Below are 14,599 nucleotides of genomic sequence, written 5' to 3' on the forward strand. Positions count from 1 at the left end.
AAATCCCCAACATTGACATGCACCGACTGGTCATGGGGGGGCAGGCTCAACTATGTACAGGACCAACTGACAGACCAATCGAACCCCAGATCAGGGGAAAAGGACAGGCATGGCCTGGGAGCTGGCAACATTCATGGATCAGTTGGGGGAAGTAGACCCATGGCAGTTCCTACACCCCTGTAAGAAGGAATTTTCTTTTCACCGGTGCACAAAGCATACTCGAGGATAAACATCTTTGCAGTGGGGAAAGCGGTGCTTCCGGGAATGGTAAGAGCAGAATACTCCACGATACGGAAAAAGAGGTGTCCAGGCAACAACTAACCGACTCCATCCTGGATGTTGACATAAAATACTCTGAGGCCCTGACCGTAGAGCATGTGGCCAAGAGGAAAAAGCTACAAATGGACTTGAACCAGCTATCCACCAGAAAAGTAGTGCACCAACTCTGCCAGACACGAGGACCTTTTACAAACGCCGGGAAAAGGCTGGCTGCCTACAGGCTGACCAGCTCAGAAAGCAGGCAGTCACGAGGGAGATAGCACAAGTGAAGGATAACAGAGGTAGACTGGTAATCGAGCAAAAAAGAGTCAACAGAACACTTGAGACCTTCTACCGAGAGCTGTATACCTCCGAACCCCCCAACGGGGATACGTAGATGGAACGATTCCTCGATGGACTGGACATGCCAGTCGTGGGGGCAATAGGCGAGGAGACCTGGAAGCACCAATAGGCCTGGGAGACATCATGACTTTGATATAGCTTCACAGTGATATGGCCTGTTTAACACCCTTTCTAGGCTCTTTCTTGAAGTATTTAAAAAAAAGATGTGGCTCCTTTGTGAAATGTTGAACTAATCATTAGGTATTGCCTTAAAAGAACGATCGTGCATTTAAAATTAATGAAGATAAAACTGAAAGATGCCATAAGAGCTTTATGCCAGCGGCATTGTTGCAGTGTCAGCCATGGCTCAGTTGGTAGCTTCCTCGCCTTTGAGAGTGTAAGTTGTCGGCGCAAGTTCCCTGGAGCACAAACTCAAGGCTGGCATTCCACTGTAGTTACTGAGAGAGTGCTGCTCTCTTGATGGTGCTGTTCCATGGGTGAGTCATTAAAACAAGACCCTGTCTACCCTTTCAGGAGGATGTAAAAGAACCCACGATCCAATTTCAATGGAGAGCAGGGTTTGTCCTGGACAATATTTATCCCTCAGTCAGCATCACAAGAATCAGATTATCTGGTCATTATCACTATGTTGTTTGTGGGAGTTTACTGTGCTAAGTTGGCTGCCACGTTTCCGACATTACAACTATGTCTGCTGTTCAAAAATATTTTATTGACTGTAAAACATTTTGGACTGTCTGGTCATGATGTAAGTGCAAGTCCTGTTAACCTTTCAGTTTCATTAGTGTTGTTTATGAGTATATAAAGAAAAGCAAGAATGCATCAACTGAAATCATTGCATGTGTTAGCAAGATTCTTGCCAAATACTATTCAGGGTGAGAGTGCCCCTACAAATGTGTAATTTCTCATCAGTAAAACATGGTCCTACTGTCCCACCATGTTTAGCACACATCTGTACAGATACAATATACTTAATGTTCTGAAAAAAATAACTCACCTCTATCAACAATTTCTGTTAATTTGCAAATCTATCTATTACTGTTCAATAACCTATTTCTTCCTTTCTTTCTTTCTGTCTGTCCTTCAATTCACACAACTCTGCAGAAGCAAGATATTCTAAATCAAGTAAGCATGCATGTTACTTTTATTGTTTTTACCTTCAATGTTTGCTGCTAATATTTTACCTTTCACTTTGCATTTAATCTCTCAACATTTTTATATGATTTACAAAGATTTCAATGCCATCAGTTTGAAACTTTATTGGAACTGAGTCACTGAAGCTGATGCAAGTGGTAGAAAGACACAACATCATCTGCAACCCGTACACTTTCCTAACTCTTAAATAAGGTCACAACGATCAGAAGTGAACATGTTTGGGTTTAATAAATGATCAGTATAGCTCCACGTTAGCTGCTGTTCCATTATTTAATGAGGTTTTGATGCAGGCTGTGCTGTTAACTCAATTGAATAAACACAAATAATGTTGCAGTCTTTACATGGGTAGGGAACTGAAAAGGTTCAGTGAGTAATTGTTAATGTAGAATTTGAGGATTCCTATTCAAGCAGATGGTCTGTGAATAAAAAAAAAAGTGAATAGTGCATGGCGAAAACATGCTTTTATTTTGTGTTTCATAGGTTCAATATTAAAGTAGGCTTGGATTTTGTCACACTGATGGGTCTCGCCCACTGTTGGGAGAGCTGGCGGGGCAATTCTGTCAGTTGCACGCGGGAGAGCTGGCGGGGCAATTCTGTCAGTTGCACGCGGGAGAGCTGGCGGGGCAATTCTGTCAGTTGCATGCGGGAGAGCTGGCGGGGCAATTCTGTAAGTTGCACGCGGAACTGGGGGGGGGGGGGCAGACCAAACACCAGAGACCAAAGGGCAGCCTCCCATCAGCGTGGGAAATCCGTCTGGCTCACTTAATCCCTGTGGTGAGCTCAGATGGTAAATCATAGCACCTTTTGTTCCCTTCCGAATACTGCTGCCTCACGTCGCCGAGGTCCCGGGTTCGATCCCGGCCCTGGATCACTGTCCGTGTGGAGTTTGCACATTCTCCCCGTGTTTGCGTGAATTTTGCCCCCACAACCCAAAGATGTGCAGGGTAGGTGGAGTGCCCATCCAAAATTGCCCCTTAATGGGGGAAAAAAATAATTGGGTACTGTTAATTTATTTATTTAAAAAAACCAAGGTACACCATCCTGGTGCACCCTCTGGTGTCGCTCTTTCCCTATGAGCAAGCCCTCTGCAGGAGAACTGTTCGCAGATGCACACCTCCTGAGACCAGTTGTGCTTCACGTTGTTCTGACATCATGCTGCTATGGGTGTGTTATTTGGCGTGGAAGGATAATTTCAGCGAATGGGCCTGGTGATGAGATACTAACTTCTTACAATGAGGCTCCTGGTGTTGAACGACAAGAGACGTGGCCCACCACTGACGGGGGAGTGGGTAGGGGATGATCCCTTCCTCCATTTACATTGACGTGAAATGAAACTTTCACCTTCTGACAAAATGTTCCACATTCATTGCTGAACCCGTCCGACACGAATGGGAGCAGAAAATCCCTGCCATTGTCTTTTCTCTGACTGTATCAATAACATGATTTGATCATTGAAATACTGACTAGACATAATTTGACCAGTGTTTTTTCTTTATTTTAGAGAAAATTGGGATCTCCATTTGTTCTGGGGAAAAAAATATTATCTGCACACATGCCATGGGAAAATTAAGCTGCTTATGCCTTTGTTTTGAATGTAATTCATGTAGTGGGTCAAAACCCTGTTAACATTAATAATCCAAGTAATTTTACAGTCTGATATTCAGGAATAATTACAACGTCAGTGCCCTGCCTCTCCGAGTCCGCTCCAGCTCCGTTCCCTGGGGACCAGGATGTTCTCTTTTGAGGCCTTCCAGCTGTGTGTCATAAAACTTTAAAAAGGTGTCTCCCGGTTCTCCGACCTTTGTAATCTCTCTCGAGTTCCTCAATGTTCTCTGGGGTCAAGTGTTTTACATTCAGCTTCCATGATCTCCTGCCAAACCTCTGGTCCTTCTGTAGGTGACAGTCGACCAGTAGGAAGCAGCGGTCAGAGATGAACACTGGCTTGACATTGTACGTGAAAGCTCCCGACACAAACAGGAAGTCTCTCCTGGAGCAGGCAGATCGGTGTCCAGGTATATCTACACTGCGCTCTATCTGCAGGGCTGCTAATGGTGTTGTGCAGCTTGGAATCTTCTACTGTTTCCATCAGGAGTCTGGATGAGACGTCCATTTCGCTGTCGGCACTGCCGGATCGTCTAGCTGTATCAGTGATGCAGTTGAAGTCACTGCTCAGAATGACAGCCTGGAAATGGTCAGCATCAATGGAAGGTGCTGAAGGACAACCAGCCACTTGCTGCATTGAGACGAGGCATGCAAGTTAATTAACTGGAGTGGAGCATCCTTGTTCAAGTAAGTCCCCACGCAGCAGAATATCCTGGCCAGAGGAATGTGAGCCATTTCCTCCTGACAAGGTTGATGGTGCTTGAGACCACCAACGGTACCGCTTCCTGCAGGAGCTGAGGTACGGTATCACACACTCCTGTAGAAACAGCAGGTCGGCTTTGACCCAGGCAAGGTAATCCAAAGTGGCAAAACATTGCATAATGGATTTAACACTGCGCATGTTAATGGAAGTGATCTTTATTCCCATTTTAACGTATCTTGCTGCTTACCAGACGAGTCGTCTTTGACAGTTCTAGTCCATTTGTCAGTTTCTGCGTCCCCATAGTGTCCATGAATAGCCTCACTTTGGATTGGCTGAGGAAACTGTTCTGAATCTTCCCATTTGGATTGTTCCATCCAGATGCCTTCACTTCCTCTGTTGCAACCGTCTCTGCGATCCATCCCCCTGTAGGGCTGCTGTTGCTCCCAACTTCCCGGAGCTGGGATGTGCATGTCCCCTCTCTTTGGGGTTGGAGTTGGGGTGCGCTGGGGTCACATCGTTGTTTCCGATGCCCTGGAGCTCTGGTGTCTCCTTCACCAAACCCCAGAGCTTTTCCGCTTCTTCTCTAGATGCCCATTTTCATCCTCCTCTGAAGTGCAGCTGCCTTTGTCGCCTGTGTCGGATGGGTCTGGTCTCTTCCTGCTCACTTGTAGGGGTAATGGGGGGGGGGGGGGGAGGGGGAGAGTGGGGGGGAGCTGGGCCATTTTACCCTTCTTTGTGTTCCTCATCACCAGCTGTCAAGCCGACACCATCTGGCCCTCTGATGGTTTCTCCCCCATTGGTTTGGTCTGCTGAGATGTGGGAGATGCGGGAAATGTGATGTTGTTCGACCGCCAACTGCCTGCCTCTTCCCTTTCCCCTTGTCTTCCACTTTGTCCCATTCTGCAGGCTGAAGGCTTTGCTAGCTGGAGGTTTACATGTCGCCTTGGTGGTCGTTAGGCTGGCCATTCCATCTGCTTGGCTCTTCCTGGCTTTCGCCTGTGCGAAGGAAGGCCATATTTGGGACAGGTCGTGTGGAGATGGCCTGCTCCGCCACACAGATTGCAGCATTTAGTCTACTTGTAGTCTTTTATATGATGTCCTTCCTGCTTGCAGTTTTTGCAGATGAGAACCCTGCATTTGGTCGCCACATGGCTGGATTTCCCGCAGGAGGGACAAACCTTGGGCTGCCTGTGTAGATGAGATAGCCACAGCTTCCCCTGATAGTGAAGCTGGAAGGAGGGTGTTGGATTACTCCCTTCCCATTGTTTGTGAGTGTCATCTTGACCTGATGTTTGATGGTCCAGATTCCGAAGGCATCCTTAACCTCCAAGCAGTTTCTAACCTTGTCATGGTACCTGGCGAGGAAGGTGATCAGATCTATGACCAGAACACGGGTATTGTCGAGGTGCACAGTCACCACATGGTCCTATTGAGATGGCAGAGTAAAGAGGGCTTCTGCTTTGAGGATTCTCGGGTGTGGCAGGTCTCTCTTCTCAAACACTTTCAGGCACTTGATGCAGGCAGCAGCATTTGAATGTCCCATCAAAAGCACATTTTCTAGCACTTGGATGTGGTTAAGTTTAAATTTGTGATTTAGCCTTTTGGGCATGTTGTGATTAATGTAGGAATTTCGGAAATATATGTATTTTGTGCAGTAAGTTTAAAAGCCTGAGTTAAAATGTAACTGCAACTGCTGCAGTAGCGTTTTTAAAAACCATGGTTTGCAAGTCAGTCAATCTTTGTGGCTACAAGAGGTGCAATTAAAGCATTTGGGCTAATGGACTTTTGTTTATAATAAGAGGGTTCCCTGGGGAGTAGATCATTGGATACATTGTTTTCAGCTGAGTGAGATGAGGTTGTTAATGGGAGGTGCCTCAGCTGAAGCAGTCAGGTTTCGGGGTTTCAAGTTAGCTTTAGATTGGGATGTGAACAGAAGACGAGCAGCTGCTCTCGCTACAGTTCAGTTAAAGATCGGTCTGTAGACAGACTAGCAGTTTCTTTCCAAACAGTCCAGATGAAGATTTAATGAGGATGGACCAGACGTAGCTGATCTCATGATAGTGAGTTAAAGATTTGCCTGTGAGCAGAATAGGCAGTTTCAGCAGTAAGTTGGGGCAGGCAAGAATTTGCAGCTGGTTCCTGAAGGAGGGATAGATCAAGTTCAAAGGTGGAGACCCTTTCCACCTTGATGTTTACAGGTAGAGGATCAGGTCTCTTGATCTGTGAGCACTGCTACCTCATGAGGCTCAGGCTTTTGTGGCAAGTCATTGCTGGCATCTGCAGTTTCCTGGGCTAAGAGCACCACCTCATTCATCTGCTCAACTTGGTCTGTGCTTCTCCCCGAAGTCTATACTCTCCTCACTTACAGGGAAAGATGGCAGAGTGAAGACTGTTAGAAATGGCTAGAAAAGGACCACATTTGTGAAGGGTGGACAATGAGGCTTTCCTGATGGGGATTTGAAGAGGCGCCTGAAGAGAGAGGAATTGATAGAAGTGTGTTGGTCAGAGGAGTGTTGTGCAGAAGAATGCTGGGACTGTCAGAATATTGGGCTTGGCATCTGAAATTGTTCTGATGCTCGCTTTCCTACCCCTGGGCTCAGTGTTGGGTCACTTGCTGTTTGGTGTACATGTTAATGATTTAGAATTAAGTGTGGGAGGCCTGATTCAGAAATTTGCAGATTGCACAAAAAATTGGCTGTGAAGAGATGGCTGCTGTCTCAAAAATTATATCAATAGTTTGATAGAGTGGGTGCAAAAGTGGCAAATGGAATTCAATCCGGAGGAGTGTGAGGTAATGCATTTGCGGAGGACAAGCAACGTAAGGGAATACAGAAATGAGAGTATATTGGGAGGGGTAGAGGAAATGAGAGACATTGAGGTGCATGTCCACAGGTCCCTGAAGGTGGCAGGACAGGTGGATAAGGTGGGAAAGAAAGCATATGTTCTTTAATTGGGCACCGAAGCAAGGTATATTAGGCTCCCCCCTCCGGATGGTTATTCAGTCAAGTAGCTTTAATAGGAATTGTCTATGCTTGAACAGCAGACGTCAACTAACTTTAGTGGGAATTGTCTATGCCTGAACAGCAGACGTCAACTAACTTTAGTGGGAATTGTCTATGCCTGAACACAGCAGACGACAACAAGTTTGGGCTTGGTTACGTCCTGCTGCTCAGTAGCTTGCTGGAAATTACTTTCCCGTTTCAGACATAAAAATGGTTCATTATTGAGGTTGTAGAATGTTGTTGCCACTCATGAATTGTACCCCAGTATGTGGCACAAGCTTCAAGAAAAGAAACAAAAGGAAGAAATAGTTTTAACAAAGTATGCATGAAATGCTGTGAATGTACAGGTGCAGTGCCGCTCGAACCAGGCAACCTCGAGAACGGGTCCTTGCCAGATTTTGGATCTTGCTACTTTCACAAAATTGTTACAGTGCAGAAGGAAGTCAGTCAATCACGATCTTAATTCAGTTAATACACAAAAATTCATGTGAATATGTTTCTTTTTATTAAAGTTTGAAGAAAGACTCTCCAATGGTGAAGAAATCATGTTTGGAAAAAAATAAATAAGAAGCTAAGTAAGGCTGACTGGTTGGAGTGGGCCGATCAGCTCAGGCAGGATCATGTGTTGTCACAGGTTCTCAGGGTGCAGGAAAAGACTATGCAAAGCTGATAAATAGTCTGGCACACCACTGCAGCACCTAGTCAAATTGTCCCAGTATGGTATTCTACTTATTTAACAACAATTATAATTGGTGCATGGCTGCTTATAAAAATGTCTTGTTTTTGAAAAGCTCCAGTTTTCAGATAGCCAGTTTTGAGACACTGTCAGTATATTCAGATGTTTGTGTTTGTTTTTCACAGATTTTAATTGCAAAAGGTGCTTTTATGGCTAGCAGATTTGGGATGGGCACAGTTAAATCCATGACTTCAACCAAAGTGAAAACTGACTTGAACTGCAATACTATTGCTTTTTATTTCACTGCAGTGGGCATTTAATGGAGTATTCGAGAACATGGAGGATGAAATATAATGTGAAAAAATGTAAAGTTATCCACTTCAGTAGGAAAAACAAAAGCAGAGTGTTTCTTAAATGGTGAGAGATTGGACAAATGTGAAGTATTTCTTAAATGATGAGAGATTGGGAAGTGTTGATGTCCAAAGAGACCTGGGTGTCCTTGGAGATGAGTCTCTGAAAGTTAACATGCAGGAACACCAAGCAATTAGGAAGACAAATGGTAGTTTGGCCCTTGTTACAAGAGGATTGACAGGAGTGAAGAAGCCTTGCTGCAATTGTACAGAGCCTTGGTGAGACTGCAACTGGAGTGTTATGTACAGTTTTGAATTCTTTACCAAAGGAAGGATATACCAGAGGGAGTGCAATGAAGATTCACCAAATTAATCCCTGGAATGGCGGGATTATCGGTATTATTTTTTATTATTATTATTATTATACTGAGGAAAAATTGAGGAGTCTGGGCTCTTTTTTCCAGAGTTTAGAAGAAATAAGGTGATCTCATTGAAACATACAAAATTCCTTCAGGTCTTGACAGGAAAGATGCAGGAAGGATATTTCCCCTGGCAGCAGGGGGGGTCTGGAATCTGGGGACCATCTCAAAATAAGGGGTAGACTATTTAGGAATTAGATGATGAGAAATTTCTTCACTTAAATGGATGGTGAGCCTTTGAAATTCTCTTGCCCAGAGAACTTGTGGAGATTGATTTGATTTGATTTGATTTGATTTATTGTCATATGTACCGAAATATAGTGAAAAGTATTTTTCTGCGGCCGAGGGAACGTACACAATACATATATACTGTAAAATGTACTGAAAAAAAAATCAACAGAGTACATTGACAAATGGTACATCGACAAACCGTGATTGGTTACAAGGGGCCAAACAAAGCCATTACATGAGCAAGAGCTGCTTAGGGCGTTGTGAATAGTGTTCTTACAGGGAACAGATCAGTCTGAGGGAGAGTCATTGAGGAGTCTTGTAGTTGTGGGGAAGAAGCTGTTCCTATGTCTGGATGTGCGGGTTTTCAGACTTCCTTCTGCCTGATAGAAGGGTCTGGAGGAAGGCCTGGATGTGAGGGGGTCTCTGATAATGCTGTCTGCCTTCCTGAGGCAGCGGGAGGTGTATACAGAATCAATGGGAGGGTGGCAAGCTTGTGTGATGCTGAGTTCACCACACTCTGCAGTTTCTTGTGAACTTGGACCGAGCAGTTGCCATACCAAGCTGTGATGCAGCCGGATAGGATGCTCTCTGTGGCACATCTGCAGAAGTTTGTGAGAGGCGATACAGACATGCCGAATTTCTTTAGCTTCCGTAGGAAGTGATAATAATAATAAGTAGAGACGTCGTTGGGCTTTCTTGACTATTGCATCAACGTGAATGGACCAGGACAGAGTGTTGGTGATGGTGACCCCCAGGAACTTAAAGCTATTGACCATCTCCACTTCGGAGCCATTGATGCAAACGGGAGTGTGTGTCGTGCTACGCTTCTTGAAGTCGATGATCAGTTCCTTGGTCTTTTTGACATTTAGAGAGAGATTGTTTTCGGTACACCATGCAACCAAGTGATTTATCTCCCTTCTGTAGTCTGATTCGGCGTTGTTTGAGATACGGCCCACCAGTCGTATCAGCCGCAAACCTATAGATTGAGTTGGAGTTGAATCTTGCCACACAGTCATGTGTGTATAGGGAGTACAGTAGATGACTGAACGCACATCCTTGTGGGGTCCCAGTGTTGAGGACAATGGTGGAGGAGGTGCTATTGCCCTGAGTATGTTCAAGACTGAAATTGGTAGATTTCTGTATATAAAAGATATCAAGGGATATGCGGATAGTGCAGGAAAATGGTTTGAGATAGAAGATCAGTCATAATCTAATTGAATGGTGGTCCAGGCACGAGAGGCTGAATGGCCTACTCTGCTCCAATTTCCTTTAAACCCCCCCCCCCCCCCCCCCCCCCCCACCCCTCCAATCTTATCCACCTTTCCTTAACCTTTCTCCTCTTTGCTTCCCCCTTCTACTGCATTCGCTGCTCCCAATGTGGTCTCCTCTATATCGGAGACACCAAACGCAGATTGGGTGATCGCTTTGCTGAGCATCTTCAGTCTGTGCGCATTCAGGATCCTGACCTTCCTGTTGCTTGCCATTTAAACAAAAGACCTTGCACTCATGCCCACATGTCTGTTCTTGGTCTGCTGCCATGTTCCAGTGAAGCTCAACGCAAACTGGAGGAACAACATCTCATCTTCCGGCTAGGTACACTGCAGCCTTCCGGTCTCAACATCGAATTCAACAACGTCAGATGATCAGCTCTCCCACCTCGACCCATTTGTTTTTATCCCATTTCATTTTAACTGTCTTTTACCATTTCTTTCTTTCTTTTTAAAAAAATATTTTTTATTCTCCTCTTTCACATTTTCTCCCAAATTTACACCCACCAACAATAAACAATAATCAGTAACAAATATATCAATCTCCATATCAATAACAATGATCCCATCCTCCCAGCAAACCCCAAACATTAGCCCGCATGTTCACACAAACAAATGACAAAGGAATTAGGGATCAGCCATAGTTGCCAGTAACCCCTCCCCCCAACCCTCCCACCCACCCGCCCCAACTAATGTTCGATGTTATCCAGTTCTTGAAAGTGCGTAATGAATAATGCCCATGAATTGTAGAACCCCTCCATCCTTCCCCTCAGTTCAAACTTAACCTTCTCAAGAGTCAAGAATTCCAACAGGTCCCCTGCCACGCCAGGTTGGAGAGGCTGCTCTCCAACCTATCAGAATTCGCCTTCGGGCAATCAACGAGGCAAAGGCTACAACATCCTCCTCTGCACCCGTTTCCATCCTGGCTGGTCTGACATCCCGAATATGGCCTCCCGGGGGCCCGGGTCTGTTTCACATGCACCACTTTAGAAATTACCCTAAAAACCTACTTCCAGTAGCGTTGGACAGGACCAAAGCATATGAACGTGATTAGCGCGTTACCGTGACACTACCCCCTTCTCCAGTCCCCCTGTCGTCAGCACCTCCTCCAGCAATGTGGAGGCCGTCTCCACTGAGAAGCTCTATCTCCTTTCTGGCAAAATTTCGAACCTGCATGTATCTAAACATTTCCCCCTGCTCCAGCTCATACTTCGCTTCCAGCTCCTTCAATCCTGCAAAGCGATCCCTAAGAAACAAATCTTTTAGTGTCTTAATCCCCTTCTCTTTCTTTCTTAATATATATTTAACACCCCCCCCCCACCCCCCAATCTTATCCATCGTTCCTTAACCTGTCTCCTCTTTGCTTGCCCCTTCCCCTCCCCCCCCACATCTACAGTTCATCTTCTGATAGTTTCTCTTCTGTTTGGCCTTTCGCATCTTTTGTTCTCTGGGGACTGCCATTAACACTCTTTTACCTTGGTATCTGTGGCCATTAGCACCCGGTTTCCCTGGGTTTCTGTGGCTATGACTCATCTTTCATTCTCACTCCACAGTATAAATATTTCCCACTTTCTGTCTGTTAGCTTTGACAAAGAGTCATCGGACTCTAAATGTTAGCTCTTTTCTCTTCCTACAGATGCTGCCAGACCTGCTGAGATTTTCCAGCATTTTCTCTTTCATTTCAGATTCCAGCATCCAGTAGTTTGCTTTTATCCAATATCATATGTTCCGTGGTAATCTAAAGAAGGGCAAGAAATTACACTGAAAAATTGAGAGAATGAATCTCGACTCTTAAGATTGTGCTATTGTTTTTCACTCACATGATTTTTAAAAATTATATGTACAGTTTTGGATGTACTCATAGGATTTTTAAAAATGTGATGTCTTTGTATCAGAATGTATTTATAACTATCAGATTCACAGTGTAATGTGGATTTTGTAAGCATTATTTTAAAATGTTACTACTTGTCACTGATTATGTTTTGTGATGGTTTATTTACTCTTTTGCATACAGTGCAGCTTCCCGATGAAGAACTTAAAACTATTAGAGCAGGAAGTTTATATTTGAACAGCTCTATGATAAAATTAATATCGAGATGAAAGGTGTAATTAGCTAATGGACTCTTCTGATAATAACAATTGCTTTAATATGAACCAACTAGCCAGAAGAATCAGTAATCAATTCCTGATCCATAGCTTTGATTGTCATTTTCACTGCCTTTTCCTTCTGTCATGCAAACTACAATTTTGAGTACTTTTTGTCACGAAATACAGCATTAATTTTATGATAATGACTGCATTTCTTTCCTTAAATACATTGTAAATAAATTGTGCTCTGTTCACACAAAAATATCGAGCATCACAATGATTCAAGTCCCATGAATAGGAACATTTATACTCTGGCATTTGATTGTCTATTACGACATCTAAATATTTTTGTGGAAGTGATTAAAACCGGTGCCAAAAACTTGTGACCCAGTAAAGAGATGTTTTTTTTCTAATAAATTTCACTCGTGATTCAACTTGTAATTTTTTAGTACTTATATACTTGTCATTTGGTACTACAGGTCTTGAGTATTGCTGAAAACAATACATTTTTTTGTCAAAACCTTTCATCGTGCACTCATCAGGACATTTCGCAAGAATACAAATCCAAGGGAGATGATGAATTTATACTGTATAAGAAGAGAGTGCTGACTGGTTGCCAAGTGGACTTCGATTGGTAGAGGCGCTGCTATGGAGAAGACACAGTTCATTGTGACTGATAGTTAACTGTTTTATAACCACAGCTGATGTTATTGCTGAGAAAGCCAGACCCCGGAGTAAAGTCTTTCTTGCTCAGCTTAAATCATTTTTGGTTTAATTGTGAAAATGAGGAGTAAGAGCTACTGATCTCAAAAGCATAGCATCTTTAGAATTTAAAACAATTAAAAGATTTATTAAAAAGAGAAATAAAGCTAAGCACGCAAAATAAAAGTTGCACAATTAAAACAGTTGTGCAGAATAACCTCCCTCTCTCTCCACCCCCCCCCCCCCCCCCCCCCAAACCCCCTAGAAAATGCTTGGTCAAAAGTAAATAATTAAACTTTTTTACCGCAGTCTCTTGTGGATGTTAAACACAAAAATCCAATAAATACTAAAAAAAACTACCCAAGTCAAGGAATTGTTGTCATTTTAATAAAGGTGCACCTAAACTTCTCAGACACTTCCACTTTAATTTGGAATTCCAAAAGGAGGTTTAAAAACAAACCGTTTCCTAAATTAAAGACTTTTTTAACACAGGGTGCATTCAATTCAAAACTGAAAACAAAAGCTGAAAACAGCTTCTCAAGTCCCAGACCAAGGTTCCTCTGGCAGCACCTACCAAACCCAAGGTCCTATCATCCAGAAAGACAAGGGAAGCAGACACGTGGGAAGACCATCAACTGGATAAGTTTCGCTCCAGGTTATTCGCCTTCCTGACTTGGAAATATATCGCCATTCCTTCAATGAAATTGGATCAAAGCCCTGCAACTTCCTCCCTGCAGTGGTTCAAGAAGGCAGCTCACTACTATCTTCTCGAGGGCAATTCGGGCTGGACAATAAATGCTGGCCTAACCAGTGACATCCACATCCCCGTAAATTAATTTTAACAACTCGACATAACCTCTCATTACAAATGCACAAACCTCACACCTTTATCCTTTCACCTCTCATACCTCACAACAACATTTCTCGAGTAACCTTTCCCCTATTTAATTGTCTGCCTCTTACCCCTCTCTTCGCTCCTACCTCTCTCCTCTCTCCACTCTCTCTCTCTCTCTCTCTCTCTCCTCCCTTCTCTCTCCTCCCTCCTCCCTTCTCTCTCCTCCCTTCTCTCTCCTCCCTTCTTTCTCTTCCCTTCCCTCTCCTCCCTTCCCTCTCCTCCCTTCTTTCTCCTCCCTCCCTCTCTCCTCCCTCCCTCTCTCCTCCCTCCCTCTCTCCTCCCTCCCTCTCCCATCTCTCTGCCCTCTCTCCCCCCACTCTCTCTCCCCCCACTCTCTCTCCCCCCACTCTCTCTCCCCCCACTCTCTCTCCCCCCACTCTCTCTCCCCCCACTCTCTCTCCCCCCACTCTCTCTCCCCCCACTCTCTCTCCCCCCACTCTCTCTCCCCCCACTCTCTCTCCCCGCACTCTCTCCCCCCACTCTCTCTCCCCCCACTCTCTCTCCCCCCACTCTCTCTCCCCCCACTCTCTCTCCCCCCACTCTCTCTCCCCCCACTCTCTCTCCCCCCCACTCTCTCTCCCCCCACTCTCTCTCCCCCCACTCTCTCTCCCCCCCACTCTCTCTCCCCCCACTCTCTCTCCCCCCCACTCTCTCTCCCCCCCACTCTCTCTCCCCCCCACTCTCTCTCCCCCCACTCTCTCTCCCCCCACTCTCTCTCCCCCCACTCTCTCTCCCCCCACTCTCTCTCCCCCCACTCTCTCTCCCCCCACTCTCTCTCCCCCACTCTCTCTCCCCCACTCTCTCTCCCCCCACTCTCTCTCCCCCCACTCTCTCTCCCCCACTCTCTCTCCCCCCACTCTCTCTCCCCCCACTCTCTCTCCCCCCACTCT

The 14,599-nt window shown here is 45.0% G+C and overlaps 1 protein-coding gene across 4 annotated transcripts in view; it reads left to right on the top strand.

Annotated features, from left to right (window-relative positions):
• LOC119961672 (diacylglycerol kinase beta) overlaps window positions 1-14,599 on the top strand; it is a 797,376-nt gene that overhangs the window by 159,886 nt on the left and 622,891 nt on the right. For 3 of the 4 annotated variants that reach the window (XM_038788967.1, XM_038788974.1, XM_038788981.1), the window contains exon 4: window positions 1,723-1,743. The exons of the other annotated variant lie outside the window; for it this stretch is intronic. In XM_038788967.1, coding sequence (XP_038644895.1) covers window positions 1,723-1,743 — 21 coding nt within the window. The remainder of the gene's footprint in view (window positions 1-1,722; window positions 1,744-14,599) is intronic. 4 annotated transcript variants of the gene reach the window in all.

The sequence above is a fragment of the Scyliorhinus canicula genome, chromosome 2, assembly GCF_902713615.1.
Source record: "Scyliorhinus canicula chromosome 2, sScyCan1.1, whole genome shotgun sequence".
NCBI lineage: Eukaryota > Metazoa > Chordata > Chondrichthyes > Carcharhiniformes > Scyliorhinidae > Scyliorhinus > Scyliorhinus canicula.